Genomic DNA, 24,030 nt, shown 5'->3' with positions numbered 1-24,030 from the left:
ACAAAGCAAAAAATTAACTCTAAAAGAACAAATTACCCCCAAAAAGTTATTTCATGGTGAAAATCCATTTTACCATGTTCTGTGGTTGTTATAAACTTGGAGGTGTGAAGTAAAAGCTGTTGAGATACACTACCTGTCCAAAAAAAAAAGTTGCCACCTGGATTTAACTCGGCAAATGGGTAAGAGCCTTCCATTGGCTAATTACTGCAGTGATGAATATGTTTCAGCTCCAACAACTTATTTAACCTTAGCTGATGCAGTGAGGAGCTTCTCATTTCTGCACAAACCATGTCAGAAGACATATCCTGTGGTCATGGAAAGGATGTTAATCTGTCTCAGAAGGGTCAAATTATTGGCCTGCATCGAGTGAAGAAAACAACTAAGGACATTTCTGCAGCTACTAAGATTAGGTTAAGAACTGTCCGACACATTATTAAAACCTGGAAGGATAGTGGGGAATCAACATCTTCGAGGAAGAAATGTGGTTGTAGCAAACTCTTAAATGATCGTGATCGGAGGTCATTTCAATGTTTGGTGAAATCATATAAGATATCAGCAAGAGAATTCATGGCTGTGTTTAATAGTGAACATAAGAGCATTTTCACATCCACAGTGTGAGAGAAACTCAAGGCTTTGGGACTAAACAGCTGTGTAGCCGTAAAAAAAAAAAAACACTGATCATTGAGGATGAACGGAAAAAAACGGCTTCAGTTTGCTATGGTGCATAAAGATTGGACTCTGGAGCAATGGAAGAAGGTCACAAGTCCAGATTTACCCTGTTCCAAAGTGATGGGCACATCACAGTAGGAAGAGAGACAGATGAAGTGATGAACTCATCATAGCTAGTGCCTACAAGCCTATGTGGGTTAGGGTTATGATCTGAGGTTGGTCAGGTTCAGCAACATTATGTTCCCAACGAATGAGATCAGCTGACTACCTGAATATACTGAATGACCACATCTTTCCATCAGTGGAGTTTTTTCCCCTGATTACACAGGCATGTTCCAAGATGACGATGCCAGGATTCATGGGGCTCACATTGTGAATGAGTGGATCAGAGAGCATGAGGCATCATTTTCACACATGGATTGAGCACTAAAGAGTTCAGACCTGAGCTTGACCTTGAGAATCTTTGGGATGTGCTGGAGAAGACTTTGTGCAGTGTCAGACTCTTCCATCATCAATACAAGAGCTTGGCAGAAAATTAATCCAACTCAGAAATAAATGCTCTGACATTGCAGGAGCTTATTGAAACAATGCCACAGTGAATGTGTGCCATAGTCAATGCTAAAGGCAGGGCAGCAAAATATTAGAGTGTGCGGCTTTTTTATGATGGGCAGGGTATACAAAAGAAAGAGATAGAGAAAGGGATAGCTTCCCAGCTTTATGAAAGTGTCGTCGAAATAAACAGCGTTTGCATTATTGTGAGCTGCAAATGAGGATGTTATTGACCACAGTGAAATCCCAAATTAATTTAATACTCTATGCTTAATAGAAATGTTTTACAAAAGAACACTGACCATGGATGATGACCTTCAAGATGTAAGTGCTCATTAAATAACAGGGCTGCAAGCCCCTTCAGTGCAGCTAAAATTACCAAATAACCCTTTAATACCAATCAGTCATCAGTTTGGTATTATGAATTTTCAGAAATACCAGATTTAACATCCCGGTGATTCGACCAAGGCTCCCTCATCCCCTAAGAAAAAAAAAGGGAAAATGAAAGAAAGGTTATTTTGAAAAGGTAGTCCAGTGATTTCATTTTCACTTTCAGACAAGTTCAGATCAAATTTTCAAAATGTAAACATTGTAGCCACAGTGATCAACAGATGTGATGTTTCCATCACTAGTATAACCACAAACACTAGATCCTTGACATAAATAGGGTTATTTTTTCCCAAGTTTCTAGAGCTTCATTCAGGGCAACTGTTTGGCTGAGTAGTGCACTTCTACTACCAGTCGAGAGCCCCTTTAAACTGTATCTTGACAGGTACTGCAACTACTCATCTCTGTCATTTACTAATAAGCATTTAATGGTCTTCCTTAGTGGTACTCAAAGCACTTTACAACGTGTTTCTCATTCACACACTCACTCAACCACTGGTGGTGACAGAGCTGCCATTTAAGGCGCTTTACTATGTGTGAGTTCAGTGTCTTGCCCAAGGACACTTCGACATGCTTCGACCTGCCAACCTTGTGATTAGTGGACAACTAGCCCTGCCACCTGAGCCACCAGTGCCCATCTTGAATTCCCATTTGTGTTTTTAATGCAAAGCCTTCCTTCAAAGTACCACCTTATTTCATTTTCATTTCACTTTATTGTTAGTCAATCCTACATATGTACACTGTTGATTGTCAGACAAATTAAAATTTGGTAGCATGAGAGCACATTGACCAGTTGACCCTGAAAGCACAGTCCTAGGTAAATACATGTGAAAGTTTGTTTAAAACATTTAAGAATGTATTAGAAACATATTCAATATTTTTGGAGAAGCATGACATATTGGATTATGCAGTGCTACCAGTGCTTTCAGTTTTCACATTGCTTGAATTTGAATAAATCATTTGTAAAAGCCTTTTAAAAATGTCAGTGATGATATTATTAGCTGTACACACTATATATGGGAAATAGTCAAAATAATATGAAAAATTCAAAATTCTCTTTTTTTTAAAATTTCTTTTTATTGAGCATCAACAGTATGATACATAATCACACAAACAGAAGAATCACGATTATTTATATTATTATTTATATTTTAACTTTTCTCCCACCCCCAAGAACATGTTGGACACCAATCCATAAAAAACATATGATTAAATTAGATGAAACTGGATATGTTAAAAAAAAAAGTAAATAAAAATAAAAAATTATATATATACATCCGCAAAAAAAAACAAAAACAAAAAAAACCTATGCCTAGACTCACCAAGATTGAAGCTGTGCACTAGCCCCGACATGGTTTACATGGATTCAATCATAAACACAAATATTGATGCAAGATAGCCGCAGAGTGGTCATTAAGTGGGTACAGTTTTAAGTTTATTTAGATGTTTCAACATTGGACCCCAGACAGAGAAGAATTTGTCCCTGGAACCCCTGAGGGTATATTTTATTTTCTCTAATTGTATGAACTGTGTCAGGTCGCTAAACCACAAAGATACTTTCGGTGGATTTTTTGATTTCCAATGCAATAGTATTCTTCTACGTGCCAGCAGCGTTGTAAAAGCAATTATGTTTTTGTAACTTTCCCTTAGTGTTGTGTGTTTTCTATCTGAGGTACCAAATATGGTCATAGCTGCGTTGGGTTGAAGGTCTATATTCAATGCTTCTGACAATATTTTAAAGATGGCAGACCAATAGGTAGCCAGGGCTGGACACGACCAAAACATATGTGTTAAATTAGCAGGAGAATTTTGACACCTGTCACAGCTTGCATCTGTGTTAGGGTAGATTCTAGCCAGTCTTGCTTTGGAGTAGTGAATGCGATGTAGAATCTTGAATTGTATAATGCTTAATTTGGCGCAGGAAGTGCTGTCATTGACTCTTAGAAGAGCACTCTCCCAAGTGTCCTCTTGCAAGTCTTCCCCCAGCTCATTCACCCAATCTGCTCTGATCCTTGCCAGTGTTGTGTTTTTTAAGGAGGTCGTACATTCACTAATCCTTGAGATAAGTCTTTTTGAATTGAATGGGGATTTCAACAGATCATCTAAACCAGAAGGTGATGTTATGTATGGAAAGTTGGGATCCTGATGTTGAAGGAAGTGACGGACTTGGAAATATCGAAACAGGCTGGACTGAGGAAGGCCGAATTTATGCGAGAGCTCATCAAAACTTGCAAAAATGGAGTTTATATACATATCCTTAAAATTATGAATGCCTCGTCTCTGCCAAAGTCTAAATTCCGAGTCTAACCTAGCTGGCTGGAAAAGGTGATTATTATGTATGGGACTTAGATAGAGAAGGTTTTTAAACCCAAAGTTCCGTCTAAGCTGAATCCATATTTTGAGAGTGTTTATGACTACAGGATTATTAGTGTACTGTAAGAAAGAGATGGGAAGACTGGAGGTGACCAGGGCTCTAAGAGAGGTGGAGATGCAAGATGCAGCTTCAAGCTGACACCAGTCTGCATCAGGTGTATGGAGCCAATACATAATTTTTTGGACATTTGAGGCCCAATAATAATGACAAAAATTTGGAAGGGCTAAACTACCTTGATTTCTGGGCCTCTGCAAGAGCTCTAATCGTATTCTGGGTTTCTTCCCATCCCATATGAATGAAATTAAGGCCTTATCAATAGATTTAAAAAAAGATTTAGGAAGATAAAGAGGAATACATTGGAACAGGTAAAGAAACTTGGGGAGCACATTCATTTTAATACAGTTCACTTTCCCCGCTAAGGATGGATGAAGTGGTTTCCATTTCTTCAGGTCTAATTTGACTTTATCAAACAGTAAACAAAAATTTTCTTGGAAGAGATTTTGCATGTCCCGTGTAATATTAATGCCCAGGTATTTAAAGCAATTTCTGGACATTTTGAATGGTAGAGTACCATCCTGTATTTGAAGAGCCAGATCATTAATAGGATAACATTCACTTTTACCAAAATTCTCTTTTTGATACATGAAAAAAGCAGCTGGGAAAATGATCTCATTTGGTTATATCACATTCATTCAGCTGTTGAAGTTTGAACTTTGAGACGAGCCTGTTTTTCTCAGTGTTAGAGGAGAATTGGAACACAAATCCGTGCTTACAATATGAGCAACTTCTATGACTGTGCATTTAAAAGTATTTATTTATTTCAACAATCTCTTATTGAATACCTTGACATTCATGCTTTGTGTTTGCTCAGCCAAACTGTGACGTACCTCGCTTTCATTTCCGACGTACAGTACAGTATGTAACAAAATCCATCGTATCACTGTTCTGTACACAAGTCAATGCACAGCAAGTGGAAAGCAGCCAGAAGCAACACAGGGTACATACAAACATGGCAGCTATGTGCATTTACCACTTGGAGTGTAAAAGCCTTTCCTTGTACTTGGTCCAAAAGAGCTTTTACTCACCCGCTCGTTCTCTTATTACCCTCCCTGCCTCTCTGCCCTCACTCTCTCTCTGTCCATTGTGTGGCATTAATATGAAACTGATTGATTATTGTTTAAGGCTCTGACAGAAGTGCTGCCTCTCTTGGACTCCTTCTGTCCACCTGTGTTATGTCCTCCCTGCTCAAATATTCTGCACATACAGTGTATTACATATCGAGTGAACTGAAATACAGTTTTTATGCTTGTAGAAATGTCTTTAAGATTTTTTAACATGAATAATAGAAGGGGAATTTCTAACTTTCTCCAGACTTTCTGGACACGACACCAGCAAGAAAGATATAACTAAACAGAAGAGTGGATTATTATTTTAAATACCTTATTCAAAAAATGTGGCATTGAACTTATATTTTCCTCCAAATATTTGACAAAAATATACAGCTTCTTTTAAAATGCAAAAGAACGGAAAGCCAAACTTTGGAAAGGAAAGAAAAATAAAAAGGAAATAAAGTCTGTGCATTGGTTGCTTGTCAAGTTTCCATACTGACTTTGAAATTGTGTAACTTCTTTCAAAAGCACGTCATGCTAGTGTTTGTTGTTCCAAAGTGCAGAATTAAAACCTTTTGGCATTGGAGTTGGAACATTCTGCCTGAGGATCTAAGAGCAGGTAAAAGTAGTGAAATCTTTAAATGAGCTTTGAAAATGCATTCCATTTCTATCTATTTAACCTGTTTGATTAAGTTGTCATTCAATTTTATGCTTTTTATCTATTTCCATAAGATTATTCTCATGTTTACTCTTTTTAATCTCTTATCTAGTCCTTTATTCTCTAGTTTTATTTCACTATCTGCCTATCCTGTCTTATTACTGGCTTTATCAACCATCTGTGAAGCACTTTAAGCCCACCAAACTATATGAAAAGAGCTGTAGAAATAAAATTTGATCGACTCAGAGAGCCACTGTGGCCAAAAAGACAAAATTATTTCCTTAAACTGCTGCATACTGTAATTTTTAGTGAAAGGAAATTTTTATGTCAAAGGAAAGTAAATGTGAATGTTGAAATATTTTATACAAGTGTGGTCATTTAATGCACAAGGATAATATGTGTGAGATTAAATCAGAAGGAAAAGACGGAACATGTCACTCATTGCAACAGTGTGGTTTTTTGGATGACAGTAGAGCTTTATAGCATAAAAGAATTCAATATAGATGGACACTTTTCTCAGAATCTGTTGATAGTGAGGGAAGCACCAAGTTTATTTGCTGATCTCCATGCCAAACATTGGTTTATTGGGACTGCTTTTTATGCTGCTCTTTGGATTATGCCTCCTGGTGTTTGCGAGAGAGACAGAGAGAGGACACATGGTGGAGATATGGCTGCTAACATGATCAGGTCTATAGAACAGGATGCAACAATGTGTGTGTCTGTTCCCTGTGAGTGGAGTCCTGACCAGTGTATTTATCTTCGGCGTGACAGGGGAGATTGATTCAAAAGTCAAGTGTCGCAATTAACCCCTACAATGTCCATCAATCAGCATAATGCATGAAAACAGTAATCGGATTAAATACCCTGAGAGAAATGAAACCATTGCTATCTGCCAAATGTCCACTATTTTCAAATGATGTGAGGATGAAGCTAGTTGTATGACTCGTAGGAAATTAGATTGTCCTTAAATGAATTGTGTGGATTGCAGTAAGAAGAAGCTCAGAGAGAAGAAAGTAATGATGCCGAGCATAGTTTTTAGGGAAATACATGGTTTCCATAATATACTGTACAACTACAATATAATAGGTTGGAAGAATATCAACTGTAACATATTATGCAGTGTAGACTGTTTAGATTGATTGGGGTTCATCATTGTAAGAATAGTTTAGCTGATGAATGAAACTCTTCACATTATTGTTTTTGTTTAGAGCCGAGAAATTCCAGTGGATTTTGGATTCTACTTTTTAACTTTATGAAATTTACATGGAACTGTGGAAGAAGCTGTGACTGGGCAGTAAATGTAAATTGCTTAATTGGTTATTGTTATCAGGACTTATAATGTATCCCATTATAACAGAGGGTATTTTTGTCCTTCCTGTACTCAGCTTTCATTTGGATGTAAGATAGGCTGCATTACTGTAGGTAAACCGGAGGGGAATGAGATGAACAGTGCAAACACAAGTAAAGGATGTTCAACTACAGCTGAGCAATACGGCTGAAAACAATAAAGCATGTAATGAAAGTTCATATCATTTTTTTTATTGACTTAATTTCAGTAAAGACCTGGAGAAAAAAAAGGCTTAATTTGAAGTAACCACTTCAGTTGAACCCTCTAAACCCTAAACCTGTCAGTGGATTTTTTTTCACCATTTATAGAAACTGTAAAAACACAAAGAAATAGCAAAAATTGTGATGGTCCTTAAACTTCCCATCTGTGACATGCTGTACCAACCAAATCTATGCATTAATTTGTAGTATTTTATTAATATCCCTTCTCATGCTAACTTCAATGTCAGCTCAACCATGAAGCCAATTAGTGACTCAGCTGTGACCAACAGACAAGTGGCAAAAATTCAGGGACTTTTTGGCTGAACTGCAGGCTGTGTATACACAGAGCAGATAGAAGACATGTTTGAAATCAAATTAGCCATGAAAATTTTCACATAAATATACCGTGTAGAATTACCATTATTACCCAGTGTTGGTAGCCCTTGTAGACATGGAATTAAAAGAAACTGACTTACATTAGTCAAATGCAATGAATAAACAAACGTTAAAGAAAATCTTGAACTCCGGTACCTAGAGATAAACTGAGGGTGAGCCTGCAGCACCATACTGAGGAACCTGCACAGGGTTGAACCCACCAGCGCTTGGATCATGCTACCAGAAGTGCGTTGCTTAGTTTCAGGTGGTCGTCTAACCGTGCCACAGCTTTCAACAGCAGAGGTCTGCAGACATGGACGGAGGCAGCGAGAGGCTCAGATAGCAGCAGTGGACTTTTTGATGCACCTTTTGGAGACCTGCATGGACTAGAGCACCAAAGATATGATGTATGAGTCATGGAGGGGGCACACTTGCAATTTGTTCATGCAGCTGAACTTTGTGCTTTCATGGTGTTGTTTATTTAGTGCATTTGGATCAAACTATTGAACCTTTTTCTTATTCCTATTGATGTCCATCATTGCCATATGTCGCAATTGTTCAATCACTCTGACCTATACTCAATCGAACAATTCAATTGAGTATGGGCAATCAACAATTGAACAGAAGTTATGTTGGCAATCTTCATATGCTGTGTTGCTGTTTTAGAATGTTGCAGGGTATCCAGGTAATCCATGACAACTCCCCCGTGTACTAAAATCTAGATGGTTCTAGCCCTTTTTACTCTCCATTGTGAACATCCTACAGTGAGGTGGGTCTTGTTGTCCAGCAAATGTTATGTACAAGCTCAGTTCTAGTAAATTCTTAGGTCATGATCTTACTGTACAGATCACTTCCAGTTATGAACCAGTGCTTTGCTTTTATTGACTGGTCAAACACCTTGCTCTGAACAAACTTTAGCCATCTGTGTCCGATCAACTTCCTTGGTTTCCTGAAATAAACTTAGAATTGGTAAATTCTTACTGTTCAAATATATCCTAAACTTTTTGACAAAACAACCATTAATGGTCATTCTTCAATTCTGACTTATCACCAATTTATTGTTAGCTTGTCCACATGTCTGTGAGGGTCTTTGTAGTTGTCATTACTCAACTGATGCCCATTTGGTGAACTTTAGAAGTGCACATAATGGTTCTTTTCAATGTAGGTTAATCTGTCAATAATTTTCTCAGTTAATTGACTAGTTGTTTGGTCTATAAAATGTCATAAATTACAGAACAATGTCAATCTGTGTTGTAAAGGTGACGTCCTCGTGTGTCTTGTTTGTCCACAATCCAAGATTTTCTGTTGAGTAAAGAAAATACTGACTTTGTTTTCGTATTTACATATAAAATAAATAACTACCCAAACCAATAATGGAATACTTAACAATACTTAATATCTGACAACTGAGAAATCTGTGCAGCTGAGGTGTGTTTTATGTTTGTACTGTATTCCACCATAACATATTCTATTGTTTTCTCTGTTGATTTAACCAGACAGATTGACAATTTTAGGTTTTTCATTATGTCAAACTAAAGACTATAAATTAAGATAGTCCTCTTCTTGCAGTCAGTAGGTTGCCGTCCTATTCTCTAGCAGGAATGTGTATGCTTAGCCCCATTCTTGCATGTATTAAAGTATTTGCACATCTGCTGTTTTGAGTTTGAGTCTGAAGCTGTACATGGAGATAGAAACCATGAATGGGCTTTTACTTTTGGCCTAATGTTTTTTTCTATTTGACCTTCATCTCTTCTTGGTTTCAAATCTTCCCTATTGTCCTCTACTCTCTAGCCTGATTCTTTGTAATTTTACTGGCTTTTAAGACCTGCTGAATTTATCACTGATGCCTGTTTTCATGACAATCCATCCAGTAAATGTTGAGATATTTTACTTTAAAATCTTGAGTTATCCTCTGGGCACCAATTGTGCAAATTTAATCATTCAGTAATTATTTCTGTTTTCCTAAAGCCACACAGTTTGTGTTGCTAAAATTAAATAAAGAAAGCATACTTGTTAGGATCTTTACCAGTATTTACTTTTCACAGAATATGCTCAGTGTCCATAAACTATCTCTTGTTGACGTTCCGAATCATGCAAATATGAGCAAGTGTGTGACACTGTGATTGTGCTGGAGGAGCTCATTCACATGGAGGAGCTCATTCACATACTCTGTCCTCGTAAATTTAAAATGAAATCACTTCCCATGCAGTAAACTGCCAAATAAAGCCTGGAAAGAGAACATAAATATGTTCTGATAAATAATGCACACATATTATACTTTACAAGCTGCTTACATGATCCAATTTGCGTATGCTTGTTTTGTGTAATATGTTGTACGCTCCCAGGAAATGCTTCCCAATCAGTTTCTCATCTTTTAGCTGCCATGCCTGAGCTTTCAGACGCATTCCCTGTGATTAAGCGCCTTGTCCCCCCGCACTATTTGCTGAGCTAAGGCCAAGAAAAAGGGCCATAAGAGGAAGAGTAATTAAGCCACCAGATAATCCTGATGACAGCAGCAAAAACGGCTATTCAGCTTATGGTCAGTAATTGTGGTCGGAACACTATGACCTTACTCATGTGCAGAGTGACTAAGAGGAATGGGGGTGGGGCGCAGTACATGTCCCATGGGTGAAAGCCGGCTCCACTCCTATATAGAACATATATATGATGGGTAGGGGTGGCTCTTTGCCACAGGTTAATGTTCACAGTTATAGGATTAGCAGCAGTGTCACTGATGGTATGTAGAGCTCACCTGCTGTTTCATTTTGCTAATAAACTCACCTGTCAAAGATGATTTGGAAATTTCAGTTTGTGCTGAAACAATCATAGCAAATCTGCAGAAGTTTACAGTTTTCTCATGCGATGATTTCATACTTTTCACTGCATTCTGTTACTGTAAATTGGGTTGTTTTTGTATTTGGGAGGGAAAGTTTGGATAGTTTGTCAAACAAAGCTAGTTATTTTAATGGACAATGAACCAAAGTGAATGCAGAAGAGTTCCCAATATCTATTTAAAGCCAGAATGTAGGACTTCTACCTAAAAATGTATCTCCATTGCATTCAAGCTCTTGCCAGAGATGGTAATTAAGCCTGTCAGTTCTACGTGCATCTTTGTGGATTTTGGAGCTTATCAGAGTTTTAAATCTGCTGTCTTTCAACTTTCCTGCACCAGTTTGCCAAAGTTTAGTAGATCTGAAGACTAAAGCAAACATCACGATCAAGATGAAGTAGATTATAGACAACTGGAATGTGGAGAAAAACACCAAGGAAAGTTTTTGAGATTAGGACAAAGCTGGAGATAGCTTCAGACGAATGATTACAACTATCATTGGTGAGATGGATGTAATAAGCGCGCAGTAACAGTATTTGTGTAATTATTGTCATTGCCAGAAGGGGGAGACAAAAGCACTCCACGACAGGTTTACAGAGAAGCTACAGTCCTTGAAGGTTATAATCTCTGTTTAAAAAAATTGTGCCTGAACCCAAACAGAGTTGGAAATGCAACATCCAGGACCAAGTTGTTAACATTTATTATTTAAAAGCTGGAACTCAAGAAAAACAGAGAAATGTCACATCGGAACCCAGCTAGGTACCTATTTAACTAAGTTGTATTCTCATTTATGTACTTTTTTCCTGAAAGGTAAAGTAATGGGGAACTACTTCCAGTTTGAAAGTCGGCATACAACAGGACTTTTCCATTATTTTTAGATGTATGCTTTTATGTCACTCCCTATTTTCTTTCATTTTCATTTGCAGTTTGCTTAGGTTTAGAAACCAAAACTATGTGATTAGGTTCAGGGAAATATCACGCTTTGGTTTACACTTTCACAATGATAACTACTTGTTTGAATCATGGTTTAGTTTCCACAACATGTTTGAAGCATCTCCTCATCACCTCTGAACCCCTCCTAATATATTGCTGTTGGGCTGAAAAGGAGCAATAGTAAAGCAATACAATAATTTAAAGATAAGCTGATTAAAAATGATACGTTATAAACAGATAATGTGTTTCCCTTAAAACATATTGTAGAATGTAGCATTATTTTCTAACAATGTAATTTCTAGGCCACAAGCAGCCCCAATTCCGCAGCGTATTGCTATTAACAAAAAATATTACTATACTGTCAGAATGAAACTTTGCGTCTTACTGGATATAACACTATCCATCATCTTCCCTTTGCCTGGCTGTGATGCAACTAATGCATCCTCCTTGCCAAGAAAGATGGTGAAACACAACCATTTTTTGTGTTATTCCTCTCATGTTGATTGAAACCTCATGGCTGATCCTGTTGCGATTTCAGGTTAAAAGCCCACTTGCTGTCACCATGAAGGATGATAAATGCCACTGGTGTGGAATCAACTTTGCACACCTTATTTCCAGGCCTGCATTTTCTCATCTTCATGATACAATTGTGCAACACACACACATACACTTCTGGAATCCACTCGGGTATTATACGTAACGTTAAACCAACCTGATGAGAACAGAACCCAACCTGGCTGAATAGAACGTGGATCAAAACCCATATGGATCTGAGGTCTAATGGTTCAGGTGGGGATGTCAAGATCTTTAGCTGTCAAATTTAGGAGGAAAGTTGAATTGTTTCTAGTTTTGATTGATTGGGTACCTGACTGTCAAGCCTGAATATGTGCAGGATACAACTTATGCGCTAAACGCTGTAAATGTTCCAACGCTGGAAAAACAACAAACTCTGAAACCTGCAGGCGTTCGCTTTCATTTCCTATCATTAAATCCTGTTGGGAGATCACACTGTTGAGAAGCAGCTTATTGCAAATAGCATGTGCTCCCCCTCCTTACATTTGCACAGCCATTAAATTCATTGCTGACCTCCTAAGTGTCAACAATCATGAACCTTCCAACAATCAATTCTCCCGGGACGTCCAGATACAGTACGGTGTTGCTAGAGCAGTGTGGGAGCACTGCTGCCTGCATCCAACCACCCAAGAGTCCTGACTTCTTGGCTCAGCTTGCACCTCGAGCTGCTGGCGGGACAGCAGACCTCTCACCCGTGGGGGAGGGGGAGGGGGAGGGAGGGCTGATGAGATCTCCACCACCATATCCCATCTTCTCTGCTCATCATCACACACCCTTCACCTCCTGCCCACCCCCCCCCCCCCCCCCCCCCCCCCCCCCCCGTAGCTTTCTGAGGTGTCTGGTGACTCTGGCCCATGTTGTGATGCTCCTCCCTTTGTTGTGGAGGAGAGGAAGAGAGAGGGAGGAAAAGAGAGGCAGCAGCCCACCACTACCATGTCCCAGGGGCCCCTTGCCTGCTTGCCTGCCTGCCCCTCCTGCTGCTCAGTACAGCTGTGGCTCAGCACCAGACCCCGACCAGCTGGGATCTCAAGTCCGCCAGAGAGCCAAAAGAAGAGTGTGTGAAGCCTCCTCACCACTCTTTGTTTACTCTTCTTTAGGTGAAACACAAACTCCAGCTACAGCCGCCTAACCTCCCCAGTGGTGCTGAGATAAAATCTACTTTTGGAGATGGCCGTGGCACCGCGGGCCCTGGTGCTTCTCCTGCCCCTGGAGCTCGCCCTGCTGAGCCTGGCTCCGGCACCCAGCCTGGGAGGATGCCCGTCGGCTTGCCGGTGCTCTTTCACCATGCTGCAGTGCCTGGAGCCCAATGGTATAACCAGCATCCCGCTGCTGGTACAGCAAGAGAGCGAGAACGTGACAGAGATGTGAGTATGATGTGTCACCTGCTCTGCATGTACCTCTGAATGAGCATGAGTGTGTCGGATGCGCTCTTCTACTTGATGTTGGTGGTTTGCCAAGTGTGATTTTATCTGTTTGTGTTTGCATTCATTGGGTGCTAAATTTGCTCAAAATGGCAGAAAAAAATTTAAGAACTTTTATATCTGATGTGGACTAATGTATGGTTTTATACAGTTTAGGAGAGTATGTTTACTCAGTCATTGGTAAGGTTGTCTAGATGAACGATAAGTACCCAAAAGTTGGAGCAGGTAAACAGCTGCGTATTCCAAACTACTACAACTACAAAGTTTCTTTATACGTCTTTGGCTAAGAACAACCAGCTCCTCTCCATGCTAGGTTCCCAGTTTTTCTCTTAAGCTGCAGTCCAGATATGATTCTATTTATTTTTCCCAATTTAATACAGTCAGATTCAACTTACAATGAGCTCTGGTCTGTCTTATGTGGAGAGCATATTGGTCTGTCATAAACAGTGTTGTCCAGTAGTGTGTTACAAAAGATAATGTTTGTCTTGCCAAAGTTTTGGAGAATCTCCATCAAGACTGCACTGAGTGAAATCCAAATTGTCTACAAAGCTTCCAAGTTTTAGTTCTCTTTATTTTGCAGTCAGACTCTGCTCAGTTTAGTATCATGTGCTGCTTGTTTTCAGCATTAGCCAAAGCAAGGTGCTGCTTCATGTAACGTAAATCTACCGCTACCTGTGATGTGGGGTAGTTTACGTGCTTGGACTGTTGGGAATCAATAATAGATTTGGTGTGACCTGAACAGACATCTTCAACTGATGTGTCAAAGTGGGGCCTTGAAGTAATCAAAGCATCTGAGGAGTCCAGATTTGGTGTTTTAAGTTTGCTTTTAATTGTGGAGGTTGTTCTTTTGTGTAATCTTTCCATCATTTACAAAGACTTGAACACGTATAAACACTCACTCAGGACTTAATCAGCTTTAATTCCTTTGTTTTTTAAATCCAAAGATGCAAACTTATCATCAAAGTGCATCTGCTTAAACTAATTTTAAACTTCTGGCAATTGATCCACTTGTTGGGCGTTTTTTTTATGTTTTTGTTGCGTGTGGAAGATATGTAGTTCATTTAGGAGACTAATAAGATTAACAAATCATTAAAATCCACATTTTATAATCTGCAACATGGAGGGAGAGAGTATTTTTCAATTATTGTGTTTCAAATGTAAATTCCATTCTTGATGAATGATCTGTTGACCTGCCTGCACCGCTAAGGTTGGTCTGACCTAATTTATGTTCCTTCACTGCGCAGCAGTTGCTGCTCAGTACATCAAATAGAAGATGGCTGATGATCACTTGCTTCTGTGGTTTGGAGGTTACTTTAGTTTAATGTAGGTACTTCTTTACAGCCAAACATGCTGCTCTTTTTTCATCATTAAATATAAGTGATGGGCTGGCTGTTCTCTCAGGAATCGGTTTGAGTACATCTCTCACATAGAGCCCGGATGTGCGACTTCTCAGTCAGCTACAGCAGATGACTGTTATTTAACATTGGCTGTTTAAAACTTTGCTCAGAAAAAGAAGTTGAAAATGACCACCTGTGATTTAAAGAAGGCTGCTGTATTATTATGCAACCCACTATCAGCTCCAACATGGAAAACTAAATGTCACTCTCTGCACCGCCACGCTGTTCTCTCTTTGTTCCTGTCCCTAGATCTGAGCAATTAGCACTTGTTAGGAAGGAACTACATTTGTGAAACGCTATTTCGGTGGAGCAAGTCAATTTACTGCCACTTTGTACCTCTATTCACCTATACCCCTCCCTGCTCCTCCTTCTCTTCCTCACTCCCTCTCTCTGTTTTTTCTCTCTCTCGCCTACCTCAGAGGTATGTCCTTGTATCTGCAGCTAAAAGTGTTTCGTAAAGCTCAGGGTGAGGCTTGACATTCTCTCTGAAACATCCAATCAATAAGCAAGCGGGCTTCTGTTTACCGTGGTGCTCAACATGCCAGCAAACAACAACACTTGGCTGTATTGGGAGTGCAGGCGAATACAGCCGATACGCGGAACAAACAAGGGGCCATTAACTGTGGAACAGGGGCCGAAATTCATCATAAGCTGAGTTATAAATTCAATTTTGTGAATTGCCAGTCAATGCCCCCACTCGGGAACAATAGATGATATACAACCCACTTGGCTCAATCCAATAAGTAAGGGCGATGGGTGATCCTGGGCCCACCTGCCCCGTAATCACATTATTGCAGCGTGGGTCAATCAGACAGGAATAAAAAGGTTTGTGTGCTGCAGCTGACAAACTGCGAGCTGGAAAGTTGAAACAATGCCACATGCTGAAAGTGGCTGTCATCAAGTAGATATGACTGCAGGTACGTTTTTGGCAGTGGTTCTACACAATATAGAAAACATCTACTTTCAAATAATATATCATTCTTTCTACATTTTATAGAGGGAAATATCTCACCTTTTTCTCTGCTATATTTATTACACAAGTAAAGTAACTTCTTGCTTTGCAGAATACAGTAAACATATGATGAGTTAATAAAATATGTTGTCACCGATTAAACTACAAAACAGTGTGCAAGCACTCTGGATCCACGGATTTGTTAAAGATTTCTGTGTCATTGTGAGATAGCAGCACAGCGTCACTGAAACTGACTCCAACTGAACACTATGTCAGCTTCCTGCTGATGATCACATGATTGTGATCCTACTACAAATCGACCAAACTTATCGGAACTTATCATCAGAAATAATACAACGAACAATTGATTAAATTATGGGGGTGTCTCTGATCCTGCTGCATATTTAGCTCATGCAATTTGGTATCTGTACATAACGCACACATGCATAACACACTCCAAGGTAACTTTTTATTAAAGATTTCTTCTGTCGGAAACGATACAACAACTGAGAAGCCTTAGCGGAATACTGCACTCTCTGAGTACTTTTCTTGTTACTTATATACCAGAAATGTTTTCCTGCTTCCAGAGTAGACACTACATGAACATCAGGGTTCCCTCTTGGCTTCTAAACTTTAAGATATCACTAAAATAGATAAAGATATGTTGTGGGAATTTACTCTATCATCTAACTCAGAAATCACAAAACACCTTTCTGGGTCGTTGGCAGATTTAATATTAGATACGGTATGGAGAGTACAGAGTTTGCTGAGATTCTCAAAGGAGAAGTACAACTGCAACAACTTTTATAATGAACAGACAGTCAGAAATTCATTTTCATCGATTAGTATACATAGATGTAAATTTAACTCTAATATTTGTTCTATACCATATGAGAACCAGAGTCCTCCTTCCCAAACTCCTCTTAGGAGTCTAGCCATATCGTCTTTTGCAAACCTCAAACCTTTTTACCCTCAGGCAATTCTTTGAACCTACCAGAAACTTCGACCTACCAGAAACTCACAAAAAAAAAATAGTTCCACAGCAAGGACACATGTAAATGTAATAGAGACATAAATAAAAAAATGATAATCTAGGAAATCAAGTTTGTTTGTTTTTTTCTTGCATAGCTGCAAGAGTGTCTTACAGATGTATCTTTTATAATGGTAGTTTAATTGGGAAAACATTTTTGGTTGCCTGGGATTTTTTTTTTCTTTGCTGTAATACCACAAGTGGCCACTGGGAAAGTTTGATAGCATGTTGATGGGTGGTCTTTTAATACGATCATAGTACTACTATCTGCATAAATGCTGTATTGGAGCTGCACAAAATCTGACAAACTGGTGATGGCACTTTAGTCATGTCCATTTGAGATGAAGCTTGCAATTGATTAACATCTGCACATGGGCAGTTACAAAGAAGTACATTTATTAAACCTCTGGTGTTGGCTCTCATGGATGTATAATTAAGAAAGGTGGGTACCAAACACCAAAGGGGGCATCCTCTTAGATTAGCTTCTGCATCCCGCTGCACATGTGCATTAGTGCTTTCCTCTGATGGCCTCACCCACAGATTCCTTCAGACTTTCCATTGTGGTAACATCATGAAAATAAGACACTGGGGAGGTTTTGCAAATATATAGCCTGAATGATGAAAAATTAATGAAATAGTAAAGCCAACCCTGGAGGGGGTTTTACAGTTGTCTATTTTATGATTCCAAAATCCCACTAAGATAGTGATTCATATTGCAAAATGTATCAGAATATTTACACGATCAACCCTACTATGGGCAGAATATTTTATGGGCTGCAGAGGATTTTATTTTTTTTTGCAATATTATGAGTCTTAGTGGCAGGATTGGGGTTGAATAGTCCAGCAAATGAGTTGGTATACCTTTTCCAAAACATTTTTCTTAACCTTGATGGGTCATGTCATAAGTTTGAGGAAAAATTTGAAGGAGAATCCATGAGGACTTAGAAAAAGACAATTGTGGCTCTGACTGCACTCAGACTAGGCTACTCGATCATGCAATGGTGGAAGTTTTTGATGTGGGTCAGGCATGGATGGTGCTGTGAATGCTGCTGCAAAGAATTGTGGGACAGTATTATCTGCTTTGCTTTCATAAAAGATGAACCAGTGTGTTAAAAGAGATAAGAAAGGACCCACAGAAGCACCTTTTTTCAGCATTTAGAGAATTTGACCAGCTCTAATCATGAGTCCTTTTTTTATTCTAAAACCTTTAAGAAAATTCTTAAGCCAAAAAGACTTTTAGTCCAGATCTCCTAATACATCGATGTCCTCTCTTCATCTCCTAGTAGTATGACACAGCTTTGTCTCTGACTCAATCGTTTGCAGCTGAGTTGCATCATGCGCTTTTTACAGGATCTGTAACTCTTCTCCATCCATTTTGATACTTCATCATTATAAAACATATATGTTTTGACAACATTATAGAAGGAGAATGTTAAATAGGTAGAGCATTAGTATTCTAAAATACCTTTGCTATTTCAAAAGCATGGTTAGAAGACAGATATATTACATTTTAAAAAGAATTAAAGCTACAAGCAGCGTTGGACGGGTCCTCGCACCCTTGCTGGTTGGCAAATCCATGCATGTCCACCAGGTGGCGCTTTGACTGAGAGTGTATGTCGGCCTATGGATGCCATGAGGAGTGGACTCTGTTGGCACATGTAAAATTTGAGGCAGATTGGAGCATGTTCAGGCTAGTTTTACAGCTTTTCCTGTCCATCCAGCAGGTGGCGCTGCAACGGAGAGTGTATACTGGCCCATGGATGTGATCAGAACTGGACTCTGATGACACATGTAAAGTTTCAGTCAGATCAGAGTATGTGTAGGCTAGTTATAGAGCATTTCCTTCCATCCAGTAAGTGGCGCATGACTATGACTGTATATCGGCATATATATGTAATCAGAGCAGGACTCTGATCATACATGTAAAGTTCGAAACAGATTGGAGCATGTTCAGGGCATTTACACAGCATTTCCTGTTTCATGGCGAATTGTCAAAATCCAGGGGTCCCCATTTCCACGCCCTGAGACTTTTGCAGAGCATTTTGATAAGTTTTGATCACCCATGCCTGCTGTACATCCTGGCCAAATTTCAGCTCTCTCAGTGTTACCCTGTTTGAGTATATAGCTTTTGAAAATGTCTAAAAATGACCGAAAATCATTGAAAATATGACACATGATTCAAAATGGCCGACTTCCTGTTGGGTTTTGGGAATGGGTGTCAGTTACATTTTTGTGCGTCTTGATGAGTTCCATATGCTTACCAAATTTCATAGCTGTAGGTTACACGTGCTGGCCATAGTAAATGTTTGAAATTTTCCAGGTGGCGCTATAGAGCGATTTTACCACAATCAGGTGAAATGTCCCTAAAATGTAAAATGCATCGTCAATCCAGATATGTGTGTCAATTTTGGTGAGCATTTGAGCATTTTTAACCTGTCAAAAAGTACTTTGCTTTTTTACGGCAATGATGCGTTGCCATGGCAACAGCGTTTTTTGAATCGTCAAAATCTTCACACTGTGGCATCATCAAAGCATGAACACTTAGCTGTCCAATTTTCAGAATGATATGGCAAAGCATTGAGTCATGGTATGTGCAAAGGTAATGAGAAATACTTGTTATTGCCAACAAGTGGCGCTATGAGCAATTGCAAATTTAGGAGTGTGGATGTGCTCAGCCCCAGACTGGTGTCCAGCACATGAAATTTGGTCCAGATTGGACCATTTTCAGCTGAGATATGAATAAATTAATTTTTACGAAATTTGCCACGCCGCCATGGCCACGCCCTTTGACAAAGAATCACCATTTTCTGTGGGAGTCATCATGAACGTGTCTGGGCTTCTGTTACCAAATTTGAGGTAAATCTGATCAACTGAGTAAGAATAGTACATGAAAGTGTAAAAATGTGTACTTCCTGATACCACAAGGTAGTGCTATGACTGTTAATGTACATAACCACATGGATGTCGTCAGGGCAGGACTCTGATCATACATGTAAAATTTCAGGCAGATTGGAGCATGTTCAGCAGAGTTAGACACCACTTCCTGTTTCATGGCGAAGGATCAAAATTTTGGGGAGTGGCCATGCCACGCCCTTTGACTTTTGCGGAGCATTTTGATAACTTTTCATCAGGGACGTCTACTGCATATACTGGCCAAATTTGAGGTGTCTTGGCCTTACCTCCGATGAGTTTTGAATCTCAAAAAATTTACAAGTATTCCAAGTTGGCCAACTTCCTGTTGGGTTTACAGCATGGTCATGATTGACTTTTTCGTATGTTCTGATGTGATGCATATGCCCCCCAAATATTGTAGCTGTGGGTGAAATGTCATGGCAGTTGGCCTAATGACCACTTTTTCAATTTTGCAGGGGGCGCTATGGAGCCATTTTACCACACACTTGCGCAACTCCCATGAAATATCGAAATTTTCGCCAGTCCTGATGTGCATGCCAACTTTGACGCATTTCGGGGTATGATAAGGCCACCAAAAATGCAATTCATTTGCCCGGAGAAAAATGTATGAAGAAAAATAAACCCTAGGGTTTCAATAGAGTCCTAGGCACCGCGGTGCCTTGGACAGTCGGTGCCCTTGCACTGCCTGTCCTCGGCACCGTCGGTGCTTGGACCCTAATAATAAAATGAAAAACCAATTCAATCTGAAACGTGCATTTTCATTCACATATTTGGTTAGTTTTTGAAATTTTTAATATTTAAATATGGGAATATAGTTGGACAGTTTGTATCTATTTTTCTTTTTTACTTCTTCTTTTACCTCAAGGCTTGCAATTAATCTTATTTTTGTAATTTCATAATAATGATAACAATAATAATGTTTTTTAGTAGGGTTTTTTGGTTCATTTTACATCTCCCCAAGGATGCCATGGTTTGCTGAAGAGAGGGCTGAAGACATTGATATGGAATAAGTCCTTCAATATTTGAATCTGGTGTTCTTATTGAAAAGCCCATTAAAGAGGCGTCCTCCTGAGCAAAATGGACAACATTCATATACAGCGCAGGAGGGGGTGGACCAAGAGGTAGAGAAGGGCAGAGAATGAGGTGGACGGTTTGCTCCGGGGAGATCCTTGGAAGGTCCACCCAAACCATCTATTCAAACATCTCCTGAAAAGAGTGGACTGTCCTTGCTTTGAGTGCTACATTGATCTGCAGCTCACTAGTTATTCTGAGGTAGGCTGTGTCTGGAAAAGTGGAAAATGACTCATTGAGAAGAATTTCCCATCAGCCTCATCCGCCCAGCGTCTCTCAAGGCATTATTTTTTTCCACACAAGCGAGCAGATTAAGTTCTGATTAAGCTCTGCGGTGTGTGGGTCCCTGCACATCTCCACAGAGTTTGCTGTCTGCTTCTAGTCTGCTCGGTGGATGTCGATGAGGTCAGATACGAGTCAGAGGGGTTGAATTTGAATGCTAGCCTCTTTTTTCACATCAGCACTGTTTCAGCTACGTGAATCACCCCATTTTTTTAATTAAAAGGAGTCATTTCAGTGCTATTTTTTGTTCTAATCTCGTTGTCTTGGATACAAAAGAACCCTTTAAAATGCCATATGAGTATTTTTCTTTGTCATTTGTTCAGTGTTGAAAACCAATAAATAATAATAAACACTTTTCCACGTCCACAGTTAAGGAATTTATTTGTCTCTCTTTTGTGTCTTTTTCATGGTTTTCCATCTTGCATGGACTTAACCGAGCATCTACACGGCAAAAGACTGAAGGTCACAATAAAATGCATATATTTACGGTTCTGTATATAACTCTCCCTCTCTGTCTCCCTATCTCCCTCTTTTTCCTGTTAACCAGTTACATTGAGAGCCAAGCAGGCCTGGAGAACATAACAGAAACTGACCTTGCTTACTACAGAGAGCTGAAGAACCTGTAAGTAATGCTTCTTTTACAACAACGTCATTCCACACAAATGACCAACCTCTTTCCCCAGTGTTGTTGCACCACTACACGACCGGAAAAGGTGGGTATACCTTGAACATGTTCCTGTCCAACAAAGGATAAACACCATGTGTTGTTAACAGTAGCCGTGTTTTCATAAAATTATACATTAATATATTAACAAAATATGTTAATTTTGGTGGCCAGAGATGGCTTTCTAATGGTTTAATCAGAAGGAATTTAATAAACATTCAAAATGACAGAGGTGATTTTCAAAGTAAAATATTAAAAAACTGAATTTGACAGTTCTCAATACATACAAAGCTGGTAACAGTTTACTGAGAAGCCCAGGACATTCGCATAAATGATTCTTCTGCATGTCTAAACTTGATCAACAAAGGCAACAAGGACTAGCCAATTAGACAACTTAGGTAAAAAACAAGTGACTAGCAGCACATTACTTAATGATGTACATCAGAGGGGATGAATCTTTAAGTATTGCTTGTCAGGTCTTTCACCTTGATGGACACAGTGCTTCTCCATTGTTACTTGTGCTTTCTTGTCCTCTGCAGCACAGTCATGTCATGTAAGCTGAGGTTCATCTCTGCCAATGCCTTCCAGAACAACCTCAAGCTTCAATATGTGTAAGTGTCCTTGTCAATACAAAGGGATTGTCTTCCCCGTGTCGTGTTCTGACCTGTATGTGGGTCAGCCTATTTGTCGCTGTCAATCAGAGCTCAGCCAGCTCTTTAATATTGCACGTGTCACATGAAGTCGGAGCTGCATTTCTCAAAATCACAGTGGCTGGTGGTATCTTCTGATATGGTAAACTGATGAGCTCAATGAAGATAAATAAACCACAAATTACCGAAGATACATATTAGATTAGATTAGGTTGGATTCAACTTTATTGCCACTGTGCAATCAGTAAGATAATGACATGCAGTTCAGCATCCAATCAGAAATGCAAAACAAAGCAGTTAAAGTGCTTTTTATATAGTATATGCAGTATATTACAATATAAACAGAAGGAATAAAGTTTTATTTTTTCATTGTTAAAAATATTGTTTGTTGTTTGTGTGGGTCAAAGTTTGTACAGTTAGCATACTTACTATCATCAATTAGCAGAAAATGAACTATTATGTTAATTTCTAATTGATTTTATGGAAAAACCAAGATTTGTTTCTTTTTGCAACTGAAGTCTGTAACATAGAAGCTTAAAAATCTATACAGTAGTACTAACCAACCTTTTTAACGACGCTTTAGAAAACAAATAATCAAGTGTTATCTTGGCTTTACGTTTCTGCGCTGTTTTGCCTCACAGTCCATGCGAGTGTTAAATAAAATCATGAAACTTGTTTATTCATCAGCAGCTGACCGTTATCGCCACCATCTTGTCCTCATCATTTTACTGAGCGTGTGCAACATGTCCAATGTTGTTTATCTGAAAGACGGGTGGTTTTCGAGGACCAGAGGCGGGGGTGGTGTTGGTAGTGGTGGTGAGGTAGGCAGGGGTGAGCTCAAGAAATTGGAGAAGACATCCACCAGTCACCTTTTACTCGCTCACTTTGGCGGATTATCGACAACTGATGCATAATAAATACACTCCACTAAGGGTCCATTATCACTTAATCAATATTTCACCATGGAGGGAGAGGCTAAGCTGGGGCTGGGCCGAGTGTCGAGTCTTCTGTGCGACAGATGTATTTCTGAGATTAAGAGGGACTGAATATAGCCAAACTGGGCAATGAGCAGGAAAGCTACACCAACTTCTTTCTCTCCTCCTGCCCTCGTCTTCATACACAGGCCTCTTCAACTGTATTCTGTACAAATGTTTTTTAAAACACATACCATCGATGGCTAAAGGAGAATGAGCTGCTATTCCCGGCTCTGCTCTCCCCCTGTGGACCTGAGGAGGAATCGAGCTGGTAATGGATAAGCCCCAATGGCTAACCCATCTGACATGAACTTTTGGGAGCAAGGAAAACAAATAATTGAACCCTTGGCCCTGTCAGAGTGATTATGTATTGGTTTCCATGTGCGCGCTCCCCAGTGTGGCTTTTTGTCATCTTCTGAGGGAGTTTTATTTACAATTTGGTTCCTTGGAAGTCTGAGGATCATTTGAGAACCACGGTGATGATATTTAAGAAGCCTGAGAGAATTGACAGAAGGATATGTATCCTTCATCTATCACAGTATTGTTATGAAAGCCTGACATACACAATATTGAAGATAACATAGAATTAGGTTTATTCACTGATTTGCTTTTAAATTATTTGAAATCTTTAGAAGCAAACAAGAAAGGAGCATCCACAGCTATGAAAGCAG

The 24,030-nt window shown here is 39.3% G+C and overlaps 1 protein-coding gene across 1 annotated transcript in view; it reads left to right on the top strand.

Moving 5' to 3' along the window:
- Positions 1-5,623: 5,623 nt before the first annotated feature.
- The window catches only part of ntrk1 (neurotrophic tyrosine kinase, receptor, type 1), a 53,973-nt gene continuing 35,566 nt past the window's right edge, over positions 5,624-24,030 (top strand). Inside the window, exons 1-4 of the mRNA XM_022190456.2 lie at positions 5,624-5,707; positions 13,103-13,369; positions 21,619-21,693; positions 22,275-22,346. Coding sequence (XP_022046148.1) covers positions 13,173-13,369; positions 21,619-21,693; positions 22,275-22,346 — 344 coding nt within the window. The 5' untranslated portion in view covers positions 5,624-5,707; positions 13,103-13,172. The remainder of the gene's footprint in view (positions 5,708-13,102; positions 13,370-21,618; positions 21,694-22,274; positions 22,347-24,030) is intronic.

The sequence above is a fragment of the Acanthochromis polyacanthus genome, chromosome 12 (genome assembly GCF_021347895.1).
Source record: "Acanthochromis polyacanthus isolate Apoly-LR-REF ecotype Palm Island chromosome 12, KAUST_Apoly_ChrSc, whole genome shotgun sequence".
NCBI classification, from domain to species: Eukaryota; Metazoa; Chordata; class Actinopteri; family Pomacentridae; genus Acanthochromis; species Acanthochromis polyacanthus.
The sequence above is the reverse complement of the archived record's forward strand: the minus strand, read 5'-3'. Positions and strand labels throughout refer to the sequence as shown.